Genomic DNA, 13,579 nt, shown 5'->3' with positions numbered 1-13,579 from the left:
CAAGCTATACAGTCCATAATACAGGATAGAAAAGTTGTACAGTCTATTATACATGAAACTGAAAGCTCTTAAAAAATGTAAGAAATATGGTGATGTATCAGCTGAAGCAAAATAAAATCCAAATCAAACCTGCCTTAATGGGCAACTATATTTAAAGGACACTTGTCCACACAAGGTAATCTGTATACCCTTTGTCCTAAGTTGGATTACACATATAACCTCCATACCAAGGACACCTGTTCACATAGGGCAAACTCTGGAGAACCTTGCAGTGTGCTTCACTGACAGGTTTTGCTGTATACTGATGTGAAAGGTCATATATAGTGCACGAGTTACACGATGTCAAATTTAAGAAGGTCCTATACATACAGCAAGAGTTAAAAATGTTAAATGTAAGGTCACACACATACAGCAAGAGTTACATGGTGTGAAATTTATGAAGATCACACACATACAGCAAGAGTTACATGGTGTGAAATTTATGAAGGTCACACACATACAGCAAGAGTTACATGGTGTGAAATTTATGAAGGTCACACACATACAGCAAGAGTTACATGGTGTGAAATTTATGAAGGTCACACACATACAGCAAGAGTTACATGGTGTGAAATTTATGAAGGTCACACACATACAGCAAGAGTTACATGGTGTGAAATTTATGAAGGTCACACACATACAGCAAGAATTACACAATGTGAAATTTAAGGTCACACACATACAGCAAGAGTTACATGGTGTGAAATTTATGAAGGTCACACACATACAGCAAGAGTTACATGGTGTGAAATTTATGAAGGTCACACACATACAGCAAGAGTTACATGGTGTGAAATTTATGAAGGTCACACACATACAGCAAGAGTTACATGGTGTGAAATTTATGAAGGTCACACACATACAGCAAGAGTTACATGGTGTGAAATTTATGAAGGTCACACACATACAGCAAGAATTACACGATGTGAAATTTAAGGTCACACACATACAGCAAGAATTACATGATGTGAAATTGATGAAGGTCACAAACATACAGCAAGAATTACATGAAGTGAAATTGATGAAGGTCACAAACATAAAGCAAGAATTACATGATGTGAAATTTAAGGTCACAAACATACAGCAAGTGTTATATGATGTGAAATTTATGAAGGTCACAAACATACAGCAAGAGTTACATGATGTGAAATTTATGAAGGTTACACAGATACAGTAAGAGTTACATGATGTGAAATTTATGAAGTCAAAATATACAGCAAGAGTTACATTATGTGAAATTTATGAAGGTTACACAGATACAGCAAGAATTACATGATATGAAATGTAAGAAAGTTATGAAGGTTACACATATACAGCAAGAGTTACATGATGTAAATTGTACAAAATATGAAATATATGTCTTTCTTTAATTTACAAAGGATATATAGAATGAGAAAAATAAATTTTCCACACACCTCATACACTGCCTTGGCCACCATTTTCCCTACAAATTCAAAGAGCTGTAAGTGGTTCTCCTGAATGTAGGCTGTGGAGGATGGATACAGCTTCTGTTCACTTGTCAGCTGTAATGGAAAAATAGTCCCTTATGGGTTTGAAATGATAACAATATATTATTAGAAAGGGTCCACAAAATCACAATGTTGAATGGTATTCATTCAATTCTTTCACTCCTATTTACCTCAAACTGAAAATGAACAAAAACATGAAATTAACAACATACAACTTAACTCTCATTACTAGTACAAATGTTTATTGTCTACCAATGTCTTTTACAAACAAGAAAAATTCCAAGTGAGTAATTAGCACTAAAACAGGGAAGCATCATGTTCTGGAGCCTATTTTTGTACTGATGTTTTAAACTATTTACTAAACACTGTCACTAGAAAACTGAGAGATGTACAGTATCATGTATATTTACACAAACTCACTTATGACAAAATTTCCCTCACATTTTGTCGTCTGAAATATCCAATTTATTATGATTCCAATTATTTGAACAAATGATTACAGCATTCACCATATTTCCTTCCTTTCATGGGACCTAGCAAACAAAGAAATGATTTTGTTTGGTTGTCATGTGATAGTTAAAGGGGTAGTGTAAAGTTATTGTTGTGATGTCATAATCAAGGGGGTAGAGCAAAGTTATTGTTGTGATGTCATAATCAAAGGGGTAGTGTAAAGTTATTGTTGTGATGTCATAATCAAGGGGGTAGTGCAAAGTTATTGTTGTGATGTCATAATCAAAGGGGTAGTGTAAAGTTATTGTTGTGATGTCATAATCAAAGGGGTAGTGCAAAGTTATCATTGTGATGTTATAATCAAAGGGGTAGTGCAAAGTTATTGTTGTGATGTCATAATCAAGGGGGTAGTGCAAAGTTATTGTTGTGATGTCATAATCAAAGGGGTAGAGCAAAGTTATTGTTGTGATGTCATAATCAAAGGGGTAGTGCAAAGTTATCATTGTGATGTTATAATCAAAGGGGTAGTGCAAAGTTATTGTTGTGATGTTATAATCAAAGGGGTAGTGCAAAGTTATTGTTGTGATGTCATAATCAAAGGGGTAGTGCAAAGTTATCATTGTGATGTTATAATCAAAGGGGTAGTGCAAAGTTATCATTGTGATGTTATAATCAAAGGGGTAGTGCAAAGTTATTGTTGTGATGTCATAATCAAAGGGGTAGTGCAAAGTTATCATTGTGATGTCATAATCAAAGGGGTAGTGTAAAGTTATCATTGTGATGTCATAATCAAAGGGGTAGTGCAAAGTTATTGTTGTGATGTCATAATCAAAGGGGTAGTGCAAAGTTATCATTGTGATGTCATAATCAAAGGGGTAGTGTAAAGTTATTGTTGTGATGCTATAATCAAAGTGGTAAGTGTAATGGTTTTGTTGATGTTGTGATGTCATAATCTAAGGGACAAGTGTAAATGTTTTGTTGTGATGTCATAATTTAAGGGATAAGTGTAAAGTTTGATGTTCTTCCTGACATACTTTAAACAAGTTCAGTGATGGATCAAAGACTCGAGCTATGGTCTCTTCTAGGAATTCCTTGAACACTCCATCCTGGTCTATCCCTGCCTCAGCCAAGCCCTGCAATTACAATGGACTGTTTGAAGCATATTGGTAAAAATAGTCTATAACAGACTAATAGCCTTGTCCAAACCCTGCAATTACAATGGTCTGCTAATGCATACATAAAATGCAGATAGTGGCTTTATGAAAATTAAGTAGAATTTACAAACTGCTGTCATGACGCTGCATATGAAGAGTTCAAAACCAATTCAATGTTATGCATATTAAAGCTTGTCCATGCCATGTAACTTGGTATTGTTATGAATATCTGTATTGTGTAATTCAACTTAGTCCAAAATCTAGTTAATGGTTTACCTGACTAATGACATATTTTGCAAACATAATACACTGCTATGGACAATATTAGGAAATGTCCATGACATGTACCTAGATACCAATTCACTGCTATGGACAATAATAAAAAATGTCCATGACATGTGCCTAGATACCTTTTCACTGATAGGGATTAATAATACAACTTGTCCATGACATGTGCCTAGATTCACAGGTGTCGAGTGAACTGTAGTAAATATAAGAGTACAGTTGTTGAGTTTATTGGAATAAATGTAAAAAGTACAGTTGTTGTGTTTACTGTAATAAATGTAAAAGTACAGTTCTTGAGTGGAAGTTAACAGATTTATTTATTTTGTTTTGTTCCAAATAAAATCTGAATAGATACAACCATTGTCGATGACATTATCACATCAATAGTGGCTACGTATGCCTTGACCAAGAACGTCAGATCTTGTAAGAAGTGAAAATTGTCTAACAGTGTAAAGAATTGGTCCCAGATTACCATGAAAAAAGACTTTACATTGCGGAAATTTAACAACAGCCTGAGAATAAAATAAATTGTGAATCCATTAATGAAATGCACTCTTCATCCCATTTATTTTACACTGTGCATGATGAACATTGTTCCATATAATTAATGTGATGTGCCTGTAATGTTATAAACACAACAATCAGAGTATGTTTCAGTACCTGTTCATTGATGAACTTAACCCTGATTACCCCTTTCATGGCCTTGGGAGGAAGCTGGGCCAGTTGCCTGTAGCCATCCTGTCCAATAGATACAACAAGTCAGATGTGACAATAAATGCACACACAAATCAGACTTGAAACATTAAACAAGTCATATATGTCAAGATATAATAAACAAGTCATTATGTGTGAACAGATACATGCAGAAGTCAGATGTGTCATTAACCAAGTCAGATGTGTTCAGATTTGTCAATAAATTCATGCACAAATCAGATCTGTTAAGCTATTCAAGTCAGATGTGTTTACAGATACATATACAAGTCAGTCATGTCTAGATATATATATGTCAGGCAATACATGTACAAGTCAAAGGTGTCAAGCTATAATATCCATGTCACAGTAGTCAACAGATACATGTACAAACCAGATGCATCAAGAAACATACATGTCTGTCATGACTCTATGGTCTTAAATAAACTAACAGAAAAGGTAAAAACCAACAAGTTTTGTAAAATTCAACATTTCTCTATAAAAAAAGTAAAAATAAAAAAAAATTATGGTATTGCAAATTAAATCCCAAATAATCCAGGAATTTCTAACACAAGTAATAATGATTAAACTTCTGAATAAACTTTAGTGTTATTCCAAAACAAATCCAATGCTGAAAGTGTTGAAGTGTCTGTGATGTCATGAATTGTAATGATGTATTAAAGTTCTTTGTTGAATCACAATAATATTATCCAAGAATACATCCTTATTAGAATTTCACTATAAATCCAAGTCTCTATTTCCAAGAAGATTATTTTAGAGAACTTTGTTTTTCCGGTGAATAATATAATTTGAATAAATAAATTCCACCCCAAATGAACTACAGGACACAGCAATAATACTGATTTCTGCTCCTGATGATAGAATAAACACTTTTTCCAATCAACAAGATTTTTACTCCTCTACCTGACCTAGGTCACGATTAGCAAATTCTAAGAAAAACTACTACCTAATAGAAAATTTCATTCTTCATGGTTCAAAATGTTTACAAGATAAAATCTTAGTTATAACTAGATGGTCTCTTGCCAAATGTCCATGACTCAGAGTTGCCAAATGTTCTTGACTCAGAGTTGCCAAATGTTCTTGACTCAGACCAAGACAATTATCAAGGCAGAAAAAAGTAGATAATGTTGTTTAAAACTGTCACTGATTTTGGGAAAGGTCAGCTATGAAAATACAATTTTACATAACCCACAGCATATCTTGAAATAAAAAAAATAACAAACAAAGCTGATGTCAGCAGATACATGTAGATGTCAAATGTGTCAAGCTATAAAATACAAGTCAGTATGTGTCAACAGATACATGTACAAGTCAGATGTGTCAAGGAACATACAGGTCAGATATGTCAACATATCCATGTACAAGTCAGATGTGTCAAGGGACATATGGGTAAGATGTTTCAACAGATACATGTACAAGTCAGATGTGTCAACAGATATACAGGTCAGATGTTTCAAAAGATAATGTACAAGTCACATGTGTCAAAAGATACATGTACAAGTCAGATGTGTCAACAGATACATGTACAAGTCAGATGGATGTGTCAAGGGACATACGGGTAAGATGTTTCAACAGATACATGTACAAGTCAGATGTGTCAACAGATATACAGGTCAGATGTTTCAAAAGATAATGTACAAGTCACATGTGTCAAAAGATACATGTACAAGTCAGATGTGTCAACAGATATACAGGTCAGATGTCAACAGATACATGTACAAGTCAGATGTGTTAAGAGACATAGGTCAGATGTCGACAGAATCATGTACAAGTCAGATGTGTCAAGAGATATACAGGTCAGATGTTAAGATACATGTACAAGTCAAATGTGTTAAGAGAAATAGAGGTTAGATGTTTCAAAAGATAATGTACAAGTCACATGTGTCAAGAGATACATGTACAAGTCAGATGTGTCAAGAGACATAGAGGTTAGATGTTTCAACAGACACATGATTAAGTGACATGTGTCAAGAGATATACAAGTCAGATATGTCAAAAGATACATGTACATGTCAAATATGTCAAGCTATAAGGTACAAGTCAGTGTTTGTCAACAGATACACATACAAAACAGATATATCGAGAGATATATAAGATGTGTCAACAGAGATAAGTCAGATGTTTCAGTGGATAATAAACCATTTCCTGGTGTCATTGTAGATGATGATGTCATTGATGTATATGTCAAATTATCATTTGTGTCAGGATTCTGCAACTCCAGATGGACTTTATCGATATAAAGTGATGCTGCTAGGTATGAAAAATTCTTTGTCAACATTCCAGTATTTAATGAAAATAAAAACATCTGGTCTGGATTATTGTGACACACATCAATGACATCATCTACAATGACCTCTGTAAAGATCCCATGGAAACCATTAAGAAGTTCTTTCATCAACTCAGTCATGTAAATTTAACAATTAATTAAAGATAAGCAAGTTTTGCGATCCATCTCCTATTTTTGTATTCAGTAACCACAAGCTCCTTATTTGCACAATCAAAATGAACAAGATAAATTAGAGATACTTGTGGTGAAGTTTGATGTTGCAGGAATACAATATAAACTTAAGGCACATCAAGGGAAAGGATAATGTGAATGCATATGCCCTCTCAAATGTAGTACTATATTGATTTGTGTGTAAGTTGTGTCATTTGTAACATATCTTCTTGTGTAATTTAATTATTATAGTTTCATAGGTATATCTGACAAATATGTAAAAAAAATAAAAGAAAGCTTTATTGTATAAATCTTGTTTTATACATATTTAATTTGTATTGTTGCTAGACCTTTGTCCGAACATGAGGATAGAGTTTCTGTGTATCTGACTTTTATCATAGCCAAGGGTTGTGTTTACTTGATTTTTGTCATGTTTACATGAAATCAAGTTCATGACCTGACCTTGTTTACAACTTTGATGGAATTTTCCATTAGCTGTTCAAAAAGTGCTATAGCAACATCGGTCAAGTGGGGTGCAGATAAAGAGGCTGCTGTAAACAAAGTCTTCATTCCTGTTTTCAATTCAGTCTGTGGAATCATTTACTGTTGTGTTTAGATATAAGAGGATTTATTTATTGAAATTATTCAATAAAATCACAAAGTGCTCATTAACTTTTTGGGACTATATCATTTACTTTGGGATTATTGAGGACTTATTCAAAGACATTCTTGTTTATATCACTCTGGTACATCAGGACGTTCAGGACTCCTGGAATTCATTTGACACATTCTACACTTTTGGCCTTGTGATAGAATATTTGGGATTATTTGTGATGTAATTCACAATACTGTAAGTGTTTGTTGATTTTCACTTGTATTTACAAAACTTGTTGGTTTTGCTTCTGTTACTTAGTTTAAAACCATATATTTGTAAGAATACATATACAAGTTGGATGTGTCAACAGATACTGAACGTGGCCTCTTCGTGCAGAAATTGTGTTACATTTGTTTTCAAGCAATACTGCAGTTAAATATTATTAATTGGAAATTGTCAACAGACTTGAAAGAAAATTTAAGTTCCTTAGGGATGCAGAGACTTTTTTCTTGAGTATTTATTTGCCCATATTAGAAAATGTCAATTTAATGCTTCTCATCCAAGTCAAAATCGCTCAATTTTATTTGAAAATAAACCGTGCTATATACCTGTTTTAATCTGTATATCTCACTCATCAACACGTGTATAACCCTTCCTACATATGAACATGGGGACCTGTTACACTGTAAAAGGTAGCAAGTTTACTTCAAAATCATGGGGTCCAGATAAGCTAATTTTGTACCATCTAAACATCCACTGTATTCTGTTTTCACAATCAGCCCATAACGTAATGAAGCCTCTTTAATTTTGTTTGTAAAACAGATATGAATAAATATTATGAAATTTGTACCAAGTAAGAAAAGGCACCAATTAGCCAACAACTTAACAGTGTTAATCAGGTGCTTTTTTATATTCTTCAATACAGAGTAACATTTCAAATAACAGCCACCTACCTCAACAATGCGACTCCTGTGAACAGTGATAAGTGTTGAATGTGGTGAGGCACATGCCGACTCTGTCAAACCCAGGACATCTTTCTCCTTTATTACATTCTTTCGGAAAATCTTTACCCTCTGAAAATGAATCAGAACAATGTACATATGGCTTAGAGCATTTTTAATCTTAACTCAAAGTAATATATTTCAATGCTTTTGTCCGTTATGTATTGTTTTTATTCCATTTCATTACAACAAGGCTACCCACTCCTAACCCACAAAACATCATTACACAAAATTATGCATGTTCACTACCTCCCATGCATTACAGGAAACAAAAACTGGAAGTCCCCATCTAAACAATAGGTTTTGCCTGAACTGAAAATACAGGACAACACTGCTGCAAACAAAAACTGGAAGTCAGTCTAAACAATAGGTCTTGCCTGAACTGAAACTACAAGAAAACACTGCTGCAAACAAAAACTGGAAGTCTCAGTCTAAAGAACAGGTCTTGCCTGAACTGAAAATACAGGACAACACTGCTGCAAACAAAAACTGGAAGTCTCAGTCTAAACAATAGGTTTTGCCTGAACTGAAAATACAAGAAAACACGGCTGCAAACTAAAAACTGGAAGTCTCAGTCTAAACAATAGGTCATGCCTGACACTGCTGTACGTACACATGTATGCAAAAATGGATATTAATGTTATAGTTTAACTCCTGCCTCAAGAAATGCAGTAATAATATCTCATGTAAAGATAGACTTTAGCCTGAACTTTGAATATATTATTCATGTTCATCTGGCAACATCTAAATAAAAAAATGTCTATACCATAAATATACATAGACATTAATTCAATATACTGTATATGTACATCTGGCAATGTCTAAAACAAATATATCTATACCATAAATATATATGTTTAAGTCATGAGAGAGAAACTGGTGCTTTTCATTTTTGACTGCACAGCAGCCAGCTTCTGGAACGCACCCAAAATTACTTGCTCCCCAAATACGGTCCTTTAGGACAGTGGTTCCCAACCATTTTTGGTCATGACCCTAAAATATATTTTTTTCAGAGTTTGATGTCCCATTTCCACATACTGAAAGGTTTTGCCACCCTCACAATAAACCTGGTGACCTTCCAGAATGTCTTAAAAATTATTAATGTCTCCTTTTAATACAGTCTGGAGTAATCTTCTGTTGTATTCAGATGTAATCTGAGAGGAGACGATATAAATTATTTTTAGGAATTACAAAGTGTTCATTGACTGCTTGGACTAAATCACTATTTGGGATTACTGTGAATTCATTTAAAGACATTCTGGATTATATCACTGGGATACATCAAAACTATTGGTACATCAATACATTTATGAATACTCACATCAGCACATTCAAAATTGGAATTAATTTGGAATCACTGTTGTAATTCATTCAGACGCTATACTTCTGTACTTGTAGAATTTTTAGGATTATCTGGGACTTAATAAACAATAATATAAGTTCCTCTTGAATTTTCACTCTGTATAAATAGCAAAATAAATTATTTTTTGAATTTTACTAAGTTTTTTCTTTTCCTTTTTCTGTTACTTAGACTAAGAACATAATATCATGTATGCATGTATGTATGTATGTATGTCTGTATGTACGTATGTGTGTGTATGTATGTATGTATGTATGTATGTACGTATGTATGTATCTATGTATATATGCATGTATATATGCATGCATGTATGTATGTATGTATATATGTATGTATGTATGTGTTTATGTATGTATGTATGTATGTATGTATGTATGTATGTATGTATGTATGTATGTATATATGTATGTATGTATGTATGTATGTATGTACGTATGTATGTATGTATGTATGTATTCATGCACAACAGTCATTATTATATTTAAATGTCAGGTCAATCTCTAACATACAATTGTATCATCAATGTTTCACTACACAAATCAAGAACATGCCCGTCTTGATCCACAGGGGAAAAACAAATATGTGTCAGCCAATTATTATGACATTGCAGATACACAGATGCTGCAAGAATAATTGATATCAAATCACCTGGTTCCATGGTTGGTGAAAATCCAAACAGTATATAACCCTGAAAAGCAGTCTTTTCATACCCACTTTCATAACTACCAATGATGGCATGTTAAGTTAAATTGACTTGCATTGTACAGGTAATCCTCACAGTGTCAGGTACAATATGATATCCTGTCCCTTTAGGTCATGCACTCAAAGTTTCTTTATTTTCAGGAAGATGTTTAGGCCAACCAAGCACTGTTCAGTGTTAACCTGATATTATAGAGATTCAATGGCAATAATGGAGCTGAGTGTGGGCTGATGTTCATGTATATAAATTTTGATGTCCTTACCAGTCGAACACTGAAATTTTTCTTGTCATTGATTTAGGTAATGTCGTACATGCCTGTACGAAGTTCCACAATACCCCAAGTTGATCCATGATCTGATAAAAACACAAATGTGTCATTTGCAGGCAGACCACCAAATTGTTGGGATAGGACATTAGGCCAGCTGTATACACTCACAGTGATGCTAGTGTGATCTCAAGTGTGCATGATTGACCAGTGGTAACAGGTGCAGAAAAGGTTTCACTGAATTCTGGTTTCATTGATGGGATTGTGACCATTGAGGTAACACTCTTTGGTTATTTATAACCACTTGCACCTTACATTTCACGGAGTACACCCACTGTATCAAATGTTTCAAAACTCAACATTGATGAATGAATTTCATTGTCATGGATATCTTCAACAAGTTCATGCAATAATAAGATCATGTACTGTGTATGATGTCACGCCAAAACTCGTACCACAAAAATCCAACTTGAGTTCAAGCACATAATGGATGAGCAAGGATTAGTGCAACTTGTGCTCAGTGTAAAGCAAAAAAGTTTACTTTGATTTTGAAAAACGTCAGTGGAAGTAATATCGCAGCTGCATTAACAAAGTTACGTGGGGCACAATGGAGAAAACATCCAGGTGAAAAACACCTTCCTGGTTACAATTACTGTGGGCTTGTTAACGGTTTACATACAACTCAATTCTAACAACCAACCAAAGCCTGGTAAAACACATATCAAACACATTGATGCTATGTGTTATCAACATGACCTTGCTTATAAAACAACAAATGATATCCATTTACATCAACAAACTGACATGGATCTCATCCAAGACTTGAATGGGATTAATCCAACACTGGGAGAATGGATAAAAAGATGGGTCATCAAAGGAGATTTGTAGTCTCTGCCTCTCATGGACAAAAGTCTACTTATTAAAAGGCAAATTAATATTAATACCTACAATAAGTACAAAACAGCCAGACATTATCCAAAATGTACTACAGTAAACATCGACAGTGGAGAGGTGAAGCTGCCATGGACCAGCTAGCTAGCCAGTGTGGCAAAGGTCATTCAAGGGACTGCTTGAACATGGTTGGCCCAACAAGTATTGTGGCAAATTTACTTACTAGTACCAAGAAAATTTTCATGTTATTGCTTTGATGTCCAAACACCAAATATGGTTAATCAGGCAGGTTTGTTATTTCTTCCAAATGAAAATGACTGTGTTTGACAAAGTAAATTAGACATATACATATACACATTAACAATTGTCCATTTACCCAGTAGATAAAAAGATGCTGAGCCATTTACTTCAAACGATAACACATTTATACATGCATATATATATCTATGATGATGATCTATGTCAGTGAGCTTAATCTTGGTTTTGGACAACAATGCATCCCAACCCAGTGCAGAGAAGTAATTGAGTTTGTACATGTGCGTGGCAGTACCATGAAATTATTCAAACACATCAGCGAGTAACAATACAGATAAAGACTGTGATAGTTACCAAAGGTTTTGTATTTGAATGCAGACCAAATTTTCTTTGCATGTTCATAATCTTTTTCTGAAATACCTTCACGTGACAATGATGAATACAACCCTTTGATTGGTGGCAGATGAAATACCTTCACGTGACAATAATGAATACAACCCTTTGATTGGTGGCAGCTGAAATACCTTCAGGTGACAATGATGAATACAACCCTTTGATTGGTGGCAGCTGAAATACCTTCACGTGACAATGATAAATACAACCCTTTGATTGATGGCAGCTGAAATACCTTCACATGACAATGATGAATACAACCCTTTGATTGGTGGCAGCTGAGTTTCAATAAATAAGTTCCAGTAAGCCATGTACTCATATGGATACAGACCTTTCATGTTATCAAATCCATTTAGGTTGGACAGCACCATCATAATCTCTACTGAATCAATGCATTGTTCACATTTACATTTCGTGAATTTTTCCAAGTTGTTGGGCATTACACTAACTGGTGAGTCAGATGCCAAGACTGCTGCTTGCATTATTTTGTGACCATCATAACCATGCAAGTTTTGAAGCACAACAGAATTTTTTCACGTTTGTGTAAATCTTCACCAATAAATTATATGCATTGAATGCAGCACCATTGTACACACCAGTGATGTGACAGTAATAGCTTTTCCTGTAACTTCAAAAGATGTAAGAAACACCTCAACTGTGTCTGGAGCACTAGTTCTCTGGGCACAATAAAGGACTAGCTCTGTTTTTCCATCAACTACTAATAACAGAATTTGTTCAGTGATTTGCACAGTTCAACCAATATTAGACATGTGTGTCTTGGAAAGCAGAGCTGATATTCATAAGCAGATCCAATGGGTTGGCAAAGCTGGTTATATGACCTGATTGTGATGCCACACTTAAGACATGGCCAAGTGCCCTGACCATGGCGTAAGACCATCGTGTGTGTTTTACAGTATTTGTAATGACCTGATCTACTGCTGAGTTCATACTTTTTAAGGCAAACAGCTTTTGCACTTATTACGTTCCAATGCAATGGGGCTTTATATGCATAAAAGCAGCGCTTATCTAATTGGTGTTTACAATGTCTTGTCTTGTAATAAGTCTCAAGTGGTATTTGGTACAATGTGGTGTCTGCCATTAGCAATAGGAAGATAAAGCTGTGAGTCAGCCCTTGTCAAACATGGTCTCTGCAACAAGTAAGACAAAGTTATAAACCAGCCATTGTCAAACATGTGGTGTCTGCCACAAGTAAGACAAAGCTATAAACCAGCCATTGTCAAACATGTGGTGTCTGCCACAAGTAACACAAAGTTATAAACCAGCCTTTGTCAAACATGTGGTGTCTACCTGGAAAAAAAGTGACAGCCCCTCCCGTACCAAGGCCAATATCGCCAGATATGCCATTAGACTACTTCCAGCCAAAAACAATCTTAGATATCTTGAAATATCGAAGGATGCTGAAATAACCAATTTTGGTTTAAATTTTTTTCTTGGCATGCCAAGATCAAAATAGCAAAACTAAATCAAAACAATTATCTCTCAGAATTTAGACAACCTGCCTTGATGCATAGCACCTGGTCATTATGAGCTATTTATAGCACTGACACAATTTT

At 34.5% G+C, this 13,579-nt stretch overlaps 1 protein-coding gene across 2 annotated transcripts in view; it reads right to left on the bottom strand.

Moving 5' to 3' along the window:
- LOC149773169 (ubiquitin-protein ligase E3B-like) overlaps window positions 1-13,579 on the bottom strand; it is a 103,315-nt gene that overhangs the window by 19,242 nt on the left and 70,494 nt on the right. For both annotated transcript variants that reach the window (XM_089946750.1, XM_089946751.1), the window contains exons 23-26: window positions 8,094-8,213; window positions 4,058-4,135; window positions 2,993-3,091; window positions 1,455-1,562 (exon numbers count right to left, since the gene is read on the bottom strand). In XM_089946750.1, the coding sequence (XP_089802876.1) occupies window positions 1,455-1,562; window positions 2,993-3,091; window positions 4,058-4,135; window positions 8,094-8,213 (405 nt within the window). The remainder of the gene's footprint in view (window positions 1-1,454; window positions 1,563-2,992; window positions 3,092-4,057; window positions 4,136-8,093; window positions 8,214-13,579) is intronic.

This window comes from Sinohyriopsis cumingii, unplaced genomic scaffold, assembly GCF_028554795.1.
Source record: "Sinohyriopsis cumingii isolate HCF-2022 unplaced genomic scaffold, ASM2855479v2 utg000873l, whole genome shotgun sequence".
In the NCBI taxonomy this organism is placed as follows: domain Eukaryota; kingdom Metazoa; phylum Mollusca; class Bivalvia; order Unionida; family Unionidae; genus Sinohyriopsis; species Sinohyriopsis cumingii.
This window is presented reverse-complemented; position numbering and strand designations above follow the sequence as displayed.